This window comes from Panicum virgatum, chromosome 4K (genome assembly GCF_016808335.1).
Source record: "Panicum virgatum strain AP13 chromosome 4K, P.virgatum_v5, whole genome shotgun sequence".
In the NCBI taxonomy this organism is placed as follows: Eukaryota; Viridiplantae; Streptophyta; class Magnoliopsida; order Poales; family Poaceae; genus Panicum; species Panicum virgatum.
This window is the reverse complement of record NC_053139.1, coordinates 35,172,273-35,188,665: the sequence shown is the minus strand read 5'-3', so window position 1 is coordinate 35,188,665 and position 16,393 is coordinate 35,172,273. Positions and strand designations below refer to the sequence as shown.

General features: G+C 49.1%; 1 protein-coding gene and 1 pseudogene across 1 annotated transcript; both read left to right on the top strand.

The window, feature by feature from the left end:
- The first annotated feature begins 652 nt into the window (after positions 1-652).
- Positions 653-2,209, top strand: LOC120703707. The gene is made up of 2 exons (XM_039987865.1): positions 653-1,509; positions 1,587-2,209. The coding sequence occupies exons 1-2, from the start codon at positions 1,201-1,203 to the stop codon at positions 1,914-1,916; spliced, it is 639 nt and encodes a 212-aa protein (XP_039843799.1). The 5' UTR covers positions 653-1,200; the 3' UTR covers positions 1,917-2,209.
- A 463-nt stretch (positions 2,210-2,672) lies between these two features.
- LOC120702169 lies at positions 2,673-5,022 on the top strand (annotated as a pseudogene).
- The last annotated feature ends 11,371 nt before the right edge of the window (positions 5,023-16,393 follow it).

Sequence of the window (16,393 nt, the reverse complement as noted above, 5' to 3'; positions counted from 1 at the left end):
CTGTGCACCTGACCGCCTCCTTCTCGCCTAAGAGTATCTCCAATAGACTTGGTATCCGGCTCGCCATAGCTATTTTTAGCGATCTTCCAACAAAACTAGCTTCCAGAGGACTAGCTAACGGCGCGCCATCCCTGTTGACGCGCCATCGCGCGAGAGTGGGCAGCCAAATTTGGCTGGTGCGAGCAGCTCGCCATCCTCCGTATACTGAGTCTGACAAAAGGGGCCGGTGTTTATCTCAGTTGCTTTTCTTCGAAACACTACTCCTTTTCTCCTCTTTTATAAATTCAAAAAGTCACTATATCAAGCTTCTAAAATCACGTAAGTTTTTATGATGTTAGAATAAATAATAGAGAACCGATTTTAACTAGGCTGAACCCAAAATCTCTTACGGATTTTTAATTAAAATTTTCTGAAGTTTGACTTGTTTTCAAGTTATTCTGAACTTTAGGGTGTCAATTTAATTCCCAAAATTTGGGAAAAATATTTTAATTCATGTTAAATTGGACAATAATAAAATGTAGCTCCATAGGATATGGATGGTGGGATTTGGCTAGTCTTCTAGAGCGTGCTAAAATATGGAGAGGTGATCTTATAGAGTCGATAGCCTGTCGTCCGTGGAGGGTCACTAGTGCTGTCCTTCCCTTGGCGCCCACGTTAGACTGAGTTCAACAAGGCAGTGCAAAATTGGAAGGCAAAGTGGCTTTTGCCTCGCGTGAACAGTAGAGGTTGGAGAGGTAAAAACTTCGTCTCTCCAACGGCGAAAGCATACGCCACGACGCAAAAACCGCGGGGAAAAGGAGGGGCAGCGCCGCACGCCGCGCAAGCGAGGAGGAAGGCGGAGCGATAGGGGCGCCGGCCAGCCCATCTGTGCCCGCCAGGGAGGAGCTCGACGGTAGAACGAGGCCTCGCCAGCGGAGCTCGATTCGGTGGTGGCGGAGCTCGAATCAGCGGCGGCGGAGCTTCAATCGACGACGGTGGCCTGCACGGCGGCGGCAGCTGCGGCACGAGTGGGCGGATCCCGGCCAGGTCCCTGGGCAACCTGGCGACGAGGCGGTCGAACTCGTCGGGGCAGTCGGACAGCGCAGGGGAAGGGGCGGATCCCCATTCCGTTGCCGTGCTCCACCGCTGCCGTAGCCCCAAGCGCTCCGGCTCCACTTGGAGACGACGACGCTGCCGGAAGCTTGGGTTCCGTCGTGGGCCATGGACGTCGCTGCCGTCATCGCCGCAGCGCCGTCGCCGCCCAGGCGCCCCGACCTCGCCGCGGCGAAGGCGCTCATGCTCCTGGGCCTGGCCAGCCTGTGGGTCGGGTTCGCTGCGACGGGCGCGGCCGCCGTGACCGTCGCGGCCTACAGCTACGGCGAGGCGTCCCCGGTGTTCCGCGTGCTGGCCGAGACCACCGTCAGGGCCACGGTATTGGCCCTGTTGCTAGGTTCCTTCGCCATGGTTCTGGTCCGGCGCGCCGCCGTGTGCGACGCGGGGTTCAGGGAGGAGCTCATCAGGCACGGGCAGGTATGTATGCATGCCTTCCGCTGGAGGGAATTAAGCTTTGTTTCCTTAATTCGCGAATCAGTTCCTTGTTTGAGCAGATCATTGTGTGGGAATCGGAGCGGGAGCGCGGAATCGGGTGGCGGCGAGACACGGATCCGGTCGAGCACGCGCCATCTGATCTGCTCCGCTGGCCGCTGCTCTGCTCTAGTCTGCAATTGTTCTGTGGCCGGAGCTGCTCGATCCGCGCAGGGAAGGGGCCGCGCCCGCCAGAGTTGAGGAGGGGGCCCACGCCGGTGGTGCGCACCCGCTGCAGTGCCGCACGCTCGAGCTCTGCTTCTCGCTACCGGCCGCGGCCTCGGCGGCCGCCGCGGTGGCGCAGGGGGCGGGCCCTCCCTTTGTCCCCGCAGTCACCAAGGCCGGCGAGCTGAGGACCACTGGCGAGCCCCACACCGTCGGGAGGAGGCAGTGGCGAGGCCTGCGGCGGAGCTCGCAGGCGCCCCGAAGCTCGCGCACGCCCCGGCGAGCACGGCTGGGGAGCAGGGAGCGGCCGGACGGAGGAGAGAGAGAGGGAGGAAAGATTTGCCTCGGTAGAGAGAGGTGATGCAGTTTTGGGTCACGGAGCGAGGCGGAGGCAAAATGCCTATCTCGTTTGCGCTGTTTGTTAGAGCCTGTTTTTCAATGCAAAAGCACTGTGCATAGCGCATTTTTGCATTTGCATGTCGTTGTTGGAGTCAGTCTTATCGTGCCATGGTGACCAAGGGAGCCATTATCAGTACTTCCCCCATCCTAAAAAGAATACACATAGTGACATGTTTTGTTTTAGTAGATGAAGTCTGACCAATTATAAATAAAAAAGTATCAATATTTATGATATCAAATAAACATCATTATATCAATTATAAAATGTATTTTATAATAAATTTATTTAAAGACATGAATATAATGATAACATGATGGGGCCCATTCCTAGCATAAATTACTAGCATAACGGGGCCCATTCCTAGGACCGACAGACGTGCCCAGCAAATCTTTCCTCTAAACGCTGTTTTTCTCTGTATGTGATTCTATAGTTGACCAATGAAATGGCTAAATATGCGCTTTAGCTCAGGCTTTTTGGTCATGAGATGATGGTACTATTCACGATAACATAGAAAATCATATATGATAAACGCAGGGTTCCGAAAATGGAGATGGTCAAAGTCATGGCGTCAGCTCTCTGCTGGCATTCGATCATCCTATTCGTATTTTCCCTTGCATACATTATTGATTTGCGATCCATCACTTAATTAATTAATTAACTAAAAAAGACACATACTGTATTTATTCTGCAGGTACTCCTATATATAGTGTTAATGGCTTATTATAAAATTGCACGGCGGAGTCATCCTTGATGTGAATATGAAAATATGAAATATTCTATGTAGTATGGTGATCAAGTATAGTGACTTGTGGGAGAAGAGTGTATATACTAGGCGATGTGATGCGCATATAATTAAAGTATGCAGAAATCAACTTATCTGCGTGTTGAATTATTGAAAACGATCGAGATAGATCAGATAGCAGCCACGTGGACGACGATCGACGACCAAATGAATGAAGAAACTGAAACGATCGACTTGTAGTTCGTTATGCATGCGTCCAAGCATTGCATTCTGTTGTATATATTCTATTCTATCTTAACTTCAATTCCCACGGATGATATGATGATGATGACAACTTTCGATTCCATTTTCCAAATTCCTATAGGCTATAGTCGTAGCACGTACATAGTGCATCCTTTGTTCCAAATTGTAAGTCATTCTAATTTTTTTGGAGAGTCAAAGCATATCAAGTTTAACCAAATTTATACAACAAAGTACTAATATTTATGATACCAAATAAGTACTATTTGTTTCTTCATTAAATATTTTTTTAGTATATCTATTTGGTGCTACAAATTTTTGTGATACCCTATATAATTTTTGTCAAACATAAAATGGTTGGGCTCTCAAAAAAATTGAAATGACCTACAATTTGGAACGGAGAAAGTATGTATGCGCAATTAATTTAATAGGCAACCTGATCAAACTTGTCGATCAAAAGTTCAAAACCCTCGTTCAACGCTAGCTGGTAGTGTGTGTCTATATAGCCACAGCAGCCGTATATATCATCCATATTGCGATCAGCTCTCATCACAACTGCGATCAGCTCTCATCACAACTAGTCCCAGCAGAAAGCTTCAAGTTGTACGGACGTGCTCGATCATGGGCTGCAGGTCGGCCATGGAGGGTGGTCTTGTGCTGTGCCTTGCGATATTATCCGTTCAAGCGCTAGTCGCCATGGCCGGCGATGTTCGTGCTCGGCGACTCGACGCTTGACGTCGGCAACAACAACTACCTGCCGGGGGTGGACGTCCCCAGAGCCAACAGGCGCTACTACGGCATCGACTTCCCCGGCAGGATCCCCACCGGGAGGTTCAGCAATGGCTACAACACCGCTGACTACGTCGGTACGTATATACGTACACTTATATACATGCTGATCTCTGTACGTACGTACCTATTTGTATTGTATATACGTAGAGTAGAGGAGTAATAACTAGTTTTATTGGTTCCTGTCGTTTGTCCTTCATGCATGCAGCAAAGAGCATGGGGTTCCTCGTTCCTGAGTAGCCCTCTTCCTTATCTGTCGCTGCTGGCACTCAACTCCAGCCTTCTGTTCTGGCCCCGACTGCCCTCACCGCTGGTGTCAGCTATGCTTCCGCAGACGCTGGCATCCTCGACTCCACCGTAAGCAGTGTCTTCTTCTTCTTATCTTATGGATGGATCAATCCACTACTAAGCGGATCGGATCGACGTGCTGAAATAATAATGCAGCGCCGGCAAGTGCATCCCGTTGTCCAGGCAGGTCGAGTACTTCAACGCCACCAGGACAAAGATGGTCGCCGCCGTGGGCTCCGCTACTGTCGAAGCCCTGCTCGCCAGGTCCTTCTTCCTCATGGGCGTCGGCAGCAACGACCTGTTCGTGTTTGCCGCCGCGGAGGCGGCGCGGAACAGATCGGCTGCGGAACAGCAGAGCGACGCCGCCGCGCTCTTCGCGGACCTCATCTCAAACTACTCGGCCACCATCGCGGTACGTACGGCACCCACCAATTAATGATGATCATCAAGCTCCGCCATTTCTTCCCCCCCTCGATGGAGAAGAAGTACAAGTACTCCTACACGAAGTACCAGCTAGCCATAGTCATGCGCCATTAATGGCGGCGTGCGTTGCGTGCAGGAGCTGTACGCGATGGGCGCAAGGAAGTTCGCCATCATCAACGTGGGGCTCGTCGGGTGCGTGCCGGCGGTGCGGGTGCTCAACCCGGCGGGAGCGTGCGCCGACGGCCTGAACCAGCTCGCCGGCGGCTTTGACGACGCGCTCGGATCACTGCTCGCCGCCGGCCTCGCTCCCAAGCTGCCGGGTTTCCTCTACTCCCTCGCCGACATGTTCGGCCTCACGCACACCACCTTCGCCGACCTGCAGGCGTCGGGTGTGACGGAACCGCCAAATTAAAATTTTAATTAAGCGTAATGGCCGTCATTTGAACACATCGGGCTCATTAGCTTAACGGTTTAATTTGGCGATTCTTTCTCAACCCACGTCCCGATCGAAACATCACCGATAGTCCCACGCGAAGGTGGACGCAGATGGTACAAGCACGACACATAATTGAAAATACAACAAATATACAAGGCTCCACCAAGAGTTTTACAAACCAATTTAATGCATACAAAATTTACAAACTTTACATTACTGAAGCTAAGGTTCCAAACATAGGTAAAAGCCTACGACTACCACCCTAGTACGCCGAGGAGATCGCTAACTAGGTGTTTGGCTCCACAACCTCCCATCCCTCTGTGTCCCGACGGATGAACTTGACGCAGCAGGGACGAAAGTCTACGTCTGTGTGTCCTGAAATAATTTTTGGCAACAAACTCTGAGTGTACTAATACTCAGCAAGGCTTACCCGATCAGTGTGTATAACTTAGCCCACATATCTAGACATGCAAGGCTTTTGGCTGGTGGTTATCTTGCAGAAAACAGCGACTAAGTAATTCCTCACTTTCCTTATTTTAGCCCAAGTTCTATATAAATTAACATAGTCTAATGTTTGCATAATCAAATCTAGAGCAAACACAGTGGAGCAATAAATAATAAATCATAGGATCATCAACATAGGTATAACTATTTTTCCATCACAACACTACGCTGCGACGTAGTGACCAATGTGCTCATATCCGAGAGCGACTGACGGCGAATCGATTCGATTTAACCTTGCAAGGTGGACCTAACCAACACGGCACGCGTATGCCCCGTCGGACCACACGCACCAACCCTTCCCCTCCCCGCCTCGAACTACAGAACTGCCCCACCTACATATAGTCAGCCGAGCTCAACGAGAGACCACCAAAAGTAAACATATGCATCCCGTTTCTCCGCGACTACTCGACTCGCCCTAAGGGGTGGTGATGAAGTTCTGTAATTTCGAAGCGAGGCAGTACTAGGCTTACCAGTTTCGACTACCTCCTACCCCCGGCATGCTGTTAGTACAGTTCAAACATGATCAGCAGGGCCAACAACGGCTCGGTCCTTAACCGACACAGGCGGAACTACACTTCTCCCGCCCGGTCTCAGATTCTATCCCTTCTTTCATTCCAAGACTTTCATCCATAAATTAGTAACTTATATCTGGAAAACATAAAACTATCCTATGTCTCGCGAGTAACCAATAATTTCTCGACTTCTACCGAAACCTATCTAGCATAGCATTTCTATCGTCCTATACATACTAGTACAACTCAAGGACACCTATGGTTCATGCAACTAGGGTTTCCAACAACTCCTAAACGTAATGCATAAGTAATAAATATATATATAGGTGTCATAAGTTAAATTAATATGATGTGCACCGGGGCTTGCCTTCGGGCTGCTGCACAGAGCTGGGGTCAGGCGGGCCTTGGGCCGGGTGCTCACACCTCTCCTCCTGGGCTTGCGTCGGCTGCTCCTGCAGTGCCGCAATCACCTCAAATACGGCGCCCTCAGCTGCGGATGCTACACGCATGCATATGAAATAAATGAGTGCAGCTCAATGATGTAACTATTTTACTTTAACTGGAATGCCCTACGGACTGTCCGCGCCCAAGTGGCGGACCGTCCGCCGTACCATTCTACCGACCCACCAGAACCAAGTACCTCTCTGTACACACTTCAATCTATACGGCGGACTGTCCGCTCACCCTTAGCGGACTGTCAACAATACACCTACGCCTACCCACCAGAGACAACAACGTCTCTGGACTCATTTCTAATCCTACCGGCGGACTGTCCGGCCCCCCTTGGCGGACCGTCCGCAGTTCACGTATCCAATTCACCAGAGACGGCAACATCTCTGGAGAAATGTCCAGTTTCAACGGCGGACCGTCCGCTCCCCTATAGCGGACCGTCCGCAGTTCAGTTCTGCTAAACCACCAGAGACAACATCGTCTCTGGACGAAATCTAATCTGACCCGCGGACTGTCCGCACCTCCCAGGCGGATCGTCCGCGATGCATAACTTTTGACCCCCGCGCCACAGGCGGCAGCAAGTGCGGCGGCGACGGCGGCGGCCGCTCACCGGCGCCAGCGACACACTACGGAAAGGGAAAAAGACCAGGGAGCACGAGGAACTCACCACGAATCCATTCCCGCGGTCGGTTCGAGCGGAGGACGACCGGAGAAGCGGATCGACGGTAGAGCAATGTTTCAAGCGCCCCCCATGGTGACCGGCGGTGGCGGGGGATGATTCCGGACGTAAAAAGCTGGTCTAGGGGTTGGGGAAGGTGGAGGAGGTGCCAAGGAAGGTTCTCGCGCGAGGAATCTAGATTTGGTGGCCGGAGGAGGGAGATCGACGGAAGGGGGCGACGACGGCGCGAGCGCTCGAGCTCCGCTCGGCTCTGGACGAAGTGAGGAGGAAGAGAGGAATGACAGGTGGGTCCCACGTCCATCCAGATAAATATTTGGGTGTTGCCTGGCGGACCATCTGCCGACCCCGAGCGGACTGTCCGCGAGGCAGGTGTTACAATCCTACCCCCTAAAAGAAATCTCGCCCCGAGATTTAATGAATGGCTAAAGTGAGAGTTAAAAATTGGTGTGTACCTCGATAGGTTTGTAGCAATTCCGGACATTTAGTCCGAACAAATTCCTCCGTCTCCCAAGGAGCTTCCCGCTCGGAGTGATTACTCCATTGCACCTTATAGAAGTCACTAGTTTGATTCCGAGTGACCCTGGTCTTGTGATCAACAATTTTGATTGGGTACTGCGGATAGACAAGATCGGGCTCCAGTTGCAATTTTTCTATATCAATCACCTTTTTTGGAACACGGAGGCATTTCCGGAGCTGAGAGACATGGAAAATATTATGAACCGCGGATATTTGGGCAGGAAGTTCCAGGCGATATGCTACCGGCCCACACCGCTCAATGATAGGAAAAGACCCAACATAGCGAGGGGCGAGCTTTCCCTTCACTCCGAATTGCTGGACTCCTTTCATTGGAGATACCCGCAAATAGACATGGTCTCCCACTTGGAATGTGACGGATTGACGTTTCTTGTCCGCATAACTTTTCTGTCGAGACTGGGCTATTTTCAAATTCTCCTGTATGAATCGGACTTGTTCTTCTGCCTCACTGACCATCTCAGGGCCGAACACACTCCTTTCTCCGGCTTCTGACCAATTCACTGGAGTTCTACACCTCCACCCATACAACGCCTCAAAAGGAGCCATTTTGATGCTTTTCTGATAACTGTTGTTATAAGAGAATTCCGCTAGAGGTAGGCATTCATCCCATTTCTTGCTATAAGAGAGCACACAGGCTCTAAGCATATCCTCCAGAATTTGATTGATTCGCTCAGTTTGACCATCGGTCTGAGGATGATAGGCTGAGCTGCGAATAAGCTGAGTACCCAGAGATGCATGCAACTGTTCCCAGAAACGGACAACAAACTGTGAGCCTCTATCAGAAATAATTGTCTTGGGTACACCATGAAGACTCACAATCCGAGCCATATATATCTCAGCATATTGATGAGATGAATAACGTGTCTTGACTGGAAGAAAATGAGCGGACTTAGTGAGGCGGTCAACGATAACCCAAATAGAATCATATCCCTTTGACGTGGGAGGCAAACCAACAATGAAGTCCATACTAATATCCTCCCACTTCCACGAAGGAATATCCAAAGGCTGTAGCATACCAGTAGGTTTGAGATGACTTGCTTTGACTCTTCGACAGATATCGCACTCAGACACATATTTGGCGACCTCACGTTTCATCTTGGTCCACCAGAACCGCTGCCTGAGATCTTGATACATTTTGTTACTGCCCGGGTGAATGGAATACCTAGAAAGGTGAGCCTCATCAAGAATTTGTTTCCGGAGCTCAAAGTTCTTCGGCACTACTAACCGATCTTTAAACCAAAGAACCCCCTCAATATCTCGATGGAAGCATTGCACCTGAGGATCATCCTCACTGAGCCGTTGCCTGATCTTATCCATGCCCACATCATTCTTCTGAGCAGCAATAATCTGATCTCGAAGTGTAGTCGTGAGGGTAATATTAGCAAGTGTGCCCTTAGACACAATAGCCAAGTTCATCTTCTCCATCTCTTGGCACAAGGTTTCATGCAGAACTGTAGCGGACACACAGCTACAACTTGCCTTGCGACTTAAGACATCGGCTACAACGTTAGCCTTGCCCGGGTGATAATGAATCTCCAAATCATAGTCTTTGATCAATTCTAACCACCGTCTCTGGCGCAAATTTAGCTCGCTCTGGGTAAAAATATACTTGAGACTCTTGTGGTCTGAGTATATGTGCACTGGATTGCCCAGAAGGTAATGGCGCCAGATCTTTAATGCATGCACCACTGCCGCTAATTCCAGATCGGGAGTAGCATAATTCTCTTCATGCCGTCTGAGGGCTCTGGAGGCATAAGCAATCACTCGCTGATCCTGCATAAGGACACAGCCTGGGCCCGTACCTGATGCATTACAACAAGTATTAATGGCCGAATAATATTCGGCGAAGACAAACAGGGATGATAACACAGCCGAGACCCGTACCTGATGCATCACAATGCACATCAAAAGGCCGGGTGATATCTGGCTGAGCGAGGACAGGGGCAGACGTCAGAAGCCTTCTCGAAGTCTGAAAGGTCTGCTCACATTTGTCGTCCCAACTAAATCTCACCCCTTTCTTGAGTAACTCAGTCATGGGCCTAGCAATTTTAGAGAACTCCGGTACAAACCGGCGATAATAGCCTGTTAGCCCAAGGAAACTCCGGATCTCTGAAACAGACTCTGGAGTCTTCCAATTTAGGACATACTGAATCTTGCTAGGATCAACAGAAATCCCCTTGTCCGAGATGATGTGGCCCAAGAACTGGAGTTCTTTGAGCCAGAAATCACATTTACTAAATTTGGCATACAGCTTGTGTTCCCGCAGGCGCTGAAGCACAATGCGGAGATGTTCTGCATGCTCCTCTTCATTCTTGGAAAATATCAGAATGTCATCAATGAAAATCACGACGAACTTATCTAGCTCAGGCATTAACACCGAATTCATGAGATACATGAAGTGAGCAGGGACATTGGTTAGCCCGAAAGACATGACCAGATATTCATAAAGCCTGTATCTGGCGGAGAAAGCCGTCTTGGGAATATCCTCAGCTCTAATCTTTATCTGATAATAACCCGAGCGGGGATCAATTTTTGAAAATACCCGGGCCCCGAATAGCTGGTCAAACAGGATGTCTATAATCCAAAAGTGCTAGGTATTTATTCTTGATCGTGACGGCATTCAAAAGTCTATAATCCACACACAACCTGAGGCTTTCATCTTTCTTTTTCACAAAGAGTGCAGGACAGCCCCAAGGTGACGTGCTAGGACGGATATAACCTTTATCAAGCAGTTCTTGTAATTGTTTCTTTAACCCTGCCAATTCATTAGGTGGCATCCGATATGGCCTCCTGGAGATTGGTGCCATGCCCGGTTGCAATTCAATAGCAAACTCCACAGCACGGTCAGGTGGCATACCCGGCAATTCATCCGGAAAAACATCCGGGTATTCACATACCACTGGTATATCCTCTACGTTCTTGTCCTCAACCTGATTCACCGCATGAGTCAACGGCACGGGACTTATAAGACACAGGGTCATAGGACCATGAATAGGAGAATTTACGTGCACCGCACGTGATAAGGTGTCGAGAATAATCCCATGAAATTTCATCCAATTCATACCGAGGATGAGATCCTCCTTCTGGGTTGGCAACATGATCAGATGGGTCGTAAAATTTTTCCCTTGAAGCCGTAGAGGCACTTGCTTGGTAGTCTGATTGGTTATCAATTGACCCCCAGGTGAATGAATATAATACGGCTTCGACATGGTTTCTATACCCAGCCCAAGTCTAGTAGCACACTCTTTACTAATAAAGGTGTGAGATGCACCCGAGTCAAACAACACAGCAACGGGTTGATCATTTATGGAGAACATACCCGTCATCACTGGAGCTCCCTCAGGAATACCCTCAAGGGTGGTGTAGTGCACCAGCCCCGGCTTGAAGTGAGCCACTTGCTGCTTCTGGTTCTGCTGGCTCGACTGCTAGTCTTGCTTTGGTGGCATTGGGCAGTTACGGACAAAGTGTCCCGATTGCCCACAGTTGTAACAGGGGAACAAATTGGGGCGCACCCCCAGCTGCAGCACCCAGACCTTCTGCTCATTCTGCTGAGGGGCAGGAGGCCTGACTGTCCCCTGTGGCCGAGTGTACTGAGGGGGCCTGTATCCCCACTACTGCGGTGGCTGGTGCTGAAAGGGGGCACGCTGTGGGCCCGACAGCACCAGGCGGAACCTCTGAGGAGTGCTGCTAGAAGACCCCACAGCCGGTGACTTTCTCTTCTTTTCTGCTTTATGAGCTAGATGGGCATCCTCCTGAATGATAGCCCCATTGACTAGCTCACTAAAAGTGTTGAACTTGAACATCGCCAAGCGATCCTGGAGCTTGCTGCTAAACCCCTGCCTGAAACACGCCTGCTTCTTTTCATTAGTATCCACGTGATAACCGGCGTACTGTGAGAGCGTGTTGAAATTCTGGGCATATTGCATCACATTGTTGTTACCCTACTTTAGGGCCAGGAACTCGGTGAGCTTCCTGCGAATGACCCCTGCAGGAATATGGTGTGCTCTAAAAGCTTCCTTGAACTCATTCCAAGAAAACCCAACTTCATCGCCTTCTCCGTCAGCAGCTCCTGGAGGTCCTGCTTGCTCCCGTGCTGCGCTCTTGCCGTCGTGGTCGCCGTGGTGAAGCTTCTGCTGAAGGATCTCACCGCGCCGACGACCTCGCGGCTCGCCGAGGCCCCCCTATGCTGCCGGACTCCTGCACCGCGGAGGGCCGCATCTTGGTGCGCTCTCCACGCCACTGTCCGTCCCATGGATGGACGGCCAGGGTGTGAGTCGAGCGCGGGGGGGGGGGGGGGGGGGGGGGGGGCAACGACACCACGGGAGGTGACCTCCTAATGCCCCACCCATGGGTGAACGAGCTTCATCTGCGACGAGGGCAAGGCCACAGCGGCGGCGCCGCACGTCTTCGGCCTTGCCTCGCCGCACCGGTTGGTGACACCGCGCCGGTCTCCCTCGCCGGTGTACTCGCCGGAGACGCCACCATACACTCCGATGCCTCTGGAGCCGCCGGGCTTCGAGCTTCCGCACACCATGGTCGCACGCCATGGAGCCATCCCGTTCTACAACGACGGGGCGAGCTCAAGCGCGGCAGCGGAGGTGGTCCACGACGACCCGGTCCTCGCTTCTCCACCCCCACCTCCACCTCTGGTGCCGGCGGTCGTCGACGAGCTCGGCATCGCCGAGCCGGTCATGGCGCCCCTGCTACCACCCCCGCCACCACCCCTGGTTCCGGCGGGCCGCAATGCGACGGCGGCAGCCAACAGCCACCCGTTCCAGAGCGGGTTCGCCCGGTCGGGTCATCCCTGCGCGGGCACGAGGCGCGGCCACCTCGCTCCGGCGAGGGGGAGGCCTAGGCCGGCTAGACTTGGACGCGAAGAGGGCGGAGAGGGGGAGATCTGGTCAAGCCACGGCCGGATCCGGGTGGAGGGGAGGAGGAGGATCACCGCCGCCGCCGGCCGGACTCCGTGCGGCGGCGGCGACCCATGTGTGCGGCGGCTACGGCGGCGGAACCAAAGAGGCGGCGGTTGAGGAGGGAGTTATGGTAGAAAACCCTAATTGCCAGCCGAGCAGGCCTTTATAGGCCCAACGCAAATGGACCAGGCTAAACTGGGCTCCAGCCCAAGATCGCCACGGCCATCGTACCCCCTCCCACGCCTTGGGCCGCGGTGGGCTGGGCAGCGGCCCAAACGCGGACCAGCAGCTCGCCCACCCGCCTATGCCCCACCCCTGGCTTTCGGGCCGTTTTCGGTGACGGGCCGAAATCGATATTGTTTCGGCCCGCCGCCCAATTACCATTTTCCTTTTGATTTCTGAATTCTAATTCAATACTTTACATTTAAGTCCTGAGACTTTATGTTATTTACATTCCAGCTAGCATATGTGGCATATGTGTCTGCAATCTTATATTCAGACCCTTTACATTTCTTGTTAATATGTGTGTGTGTGTGTGTGTGTGTGTGTGTGTGTGTGTGTGTGTGTGTGTGTGTGTGTGTGTGTGTATGTGTTTGTTCAGCACTCTTTAGCATTTCCATGTCATTTCTTTACATTTACTCTTGCAAATTACTATTGTTGCCATTTACTTTATGCAATTTATATACAAAATGCAATCTTTATTTTGGTATAAATTCTTTGAAGTTGAGACAACATGAGATCTACACAAAAATGTATAGTGCCTATCTCCTCAACTTGATGTTGAGATAACATGAGATCTACACATTCATAGTGACTATCTCCTCAACTCAGAATCAATTTTTCTTGAAGTTTGAGAAGACACGAGATCTACACATACGACAGTATCGTGACTATCTCCTCAAACTCGGAATTAACTTGATGGCTCACATTTAATTTGAAATAGCTCTATTCTATCTGAATTTTCGAAATTGGTCATATGCAAAGTGATATTCAAAAATCACTAAGGGATCTACACTATAATTAGTGACTATCCCAACATATGATTTTCAAATTTTGGAATAAAAGGATGAATATTGAGCTTAATCAAATACAAATAAGCCTCGGTTTCACACCAAAATATTGAGATTATTTAATTGTTGGAGTTCAATTTCATTGAATTCACACTATTGCATCAAGTTTACCAAATTTCTCAGAATTATCGGCAAATTAGAATGTAGGTGAGATGGCCAACAAAGAGTTTGAGATTCTCGAGCTTGATGGACACAATTTTCCTACATGGGTGACAGACATCAAAGTGAGTCTGTCACGATGCGAACTATATGCATGCTTACCGGACTCGGAATCGAGTACGAGATCCATGACAGAGAAAAACAAATATGAGGCCTTATACATCATAAGGAATCATATCCACCTAGACTTAAAGTCTGAGTACAGAATGGAGGAAAATCCACGTGCATTATGGAATAATCTCAAGCAACACTATGAACGGCAGAAATATGTAGTTCTACCTGGCGCATCTCATGAGTGGAACTATCTGCGCCTACAGAACCTTAAGACTGTGGATGAATACAATCATGTTGCTCATAGGGTATGCCAGAAACTCTGGTTTTGTGGAAAGGAGCCTACTGGGGCTGAAAAGATTGAGAAGAAATTGTCAACAATGCTTCCATCTGAAAGAATCCTTACGCTCTCATACCGTGAGAAGAACTTTACAGATTATGCCTTATTGATTCAGACATTGCGTCAGGCAGAGAAGAACCATGAGATAACCATCTGGAACTCTCAGCAGCGCCCTATGGGAACTGCACCTCTGCCTGAGGTACATGCAAACATTAAAAAATCTAATCAGAATGGGAACACCCAGTCTGGAGGTTCAACTAGCAATAGGCAAGCGCAAGAGAACCCGCAAGCCACATGGCAAATTTCAGAAAGGGAAAGGCATCTCTAAGCCAAAATATGATAAAAACAACAAAACCGCTTGCTACAAGTGTGGTTGTTATAATCATGTGGCAAAGAAGTGTCGGACCCCAAAACATCTGGTGGATCTCTACATGAAGTCCGCAGATCGTGCACAAGATGATCAAAAGTTTGAAGCACACTTCACCTCTCTCGAGATGGAGACGGGCACTTTGGACCAAGTTCCACATGGAACTGGACCAAGCAACGCCACGACTTCACCAACTACTGAGGATGAACCTCTGAACGTCGATGACATGATTGTGGATTACTCCACGGATTTGTTTGGAGATCTCATTTAGAATCCTCACAACTTAGTCATTTCTCACTTAATTTGCATGTATTATATATTGTAATTTGAACATGATGTTGCTATTTGCTTAGCTGCATTGTACATAATTACTCGTTTGATTAATATCATCGATATGTTCTATATTTTTCATGAGTTGTTATTTAAATTCTGAATTATATAGACTTTTACGGGAGTCAACCTAATGGAGAAAGAGATATGCCTAGTGGACAGTTGTATCACTAACACTATACTTAGGGGAGTGAGATATTTCCAAACTCTTACAAAGAGGGAAGGAATTGTTCTAATCATCGCTTTACGCAATGCTATGTTAGTAGGACCTGAAAAGGCCACTATCACACTTCCAATGGGTACACAAATAAATATCGTGGAGGCATCATTTGTATCCCGATTCAACTCGTACCCTACTAAGTTATAGAGATATCCGGGAAAATGGAATTCATATGGAAACATATGAAGAAAATAAAGAAGAATTTCTTCTTTTACAAAGGATATTGGACAAGGCAAAGAGAGACTTGAAAAGGTGTCCTCTCTCCCATCTGGATTGTACTAAACTTACATTTAACCCGTAATACATGTTGCATATAAAATAATTCTCTCTTGATTACATCAAGATTTGGCATGACTGCCTGGTCATTCTATCCACGATGACGAGAATTATCATCAATTTTATTGGTCACAGCATCAGTCCCCCAAATCATCAGATTTGATGTGCATCATGCGCATAATAAGGGAATTAATTTAAGGACCTCTTATCTTAAATTTCAAATATGAGCATCATAATTTCTTGATCACATTCAAGAATATTCATGTGGCTCTATTTAATCATCATGTGGATCAACTAGGTACCTTAAAGAGCATGTTAATGCAGCCCATTTGTGTTCCTTAGGGTGATACAATTTGAGCCAAACTCATTGCTCAAATCATTCATTTTGAGCATGTGATCCTGGACGCGGGGTCACATCTATGTACATGGAATTGTTTGGCCTTTGGGAATAATATTAAGCACCTTACATCCATGATGATCTAGTTGAATCTCCGATTAAGAGAATGCAACTATTTTATGTGATCAAAGAAGAATTGAAAACTGCCAACATCTGTTGGTGGATGTGGATGTACACACCGCATACATTCAAATTTATTAAACTGCAATCATACGGCTCCCTCCGTTTGCAGTGAGTACATCGATAACATGTCAGTTATGTCTTGCACATACTGATATCACCACCTCAGCTGAAGCGTCCCCTCATAAGAGGTGACTTAAATGTGATACAAATATCAATCCCAGGAGGCTGATACACATTTATTACATCAGATGGTACATCACCGTACAAACCTCCGAGGAGGCGGACACTCGATACAAACGATAATCAGTAATAAGCTACAGTGATACACCAAAGCACAACCCACATGGGATCCAGCTCGGGCTCAAAGTAACGCGCTAGCAGAAGCATCTTGCAGAGGGCCAACACCACAGGCAAAGTTGGGG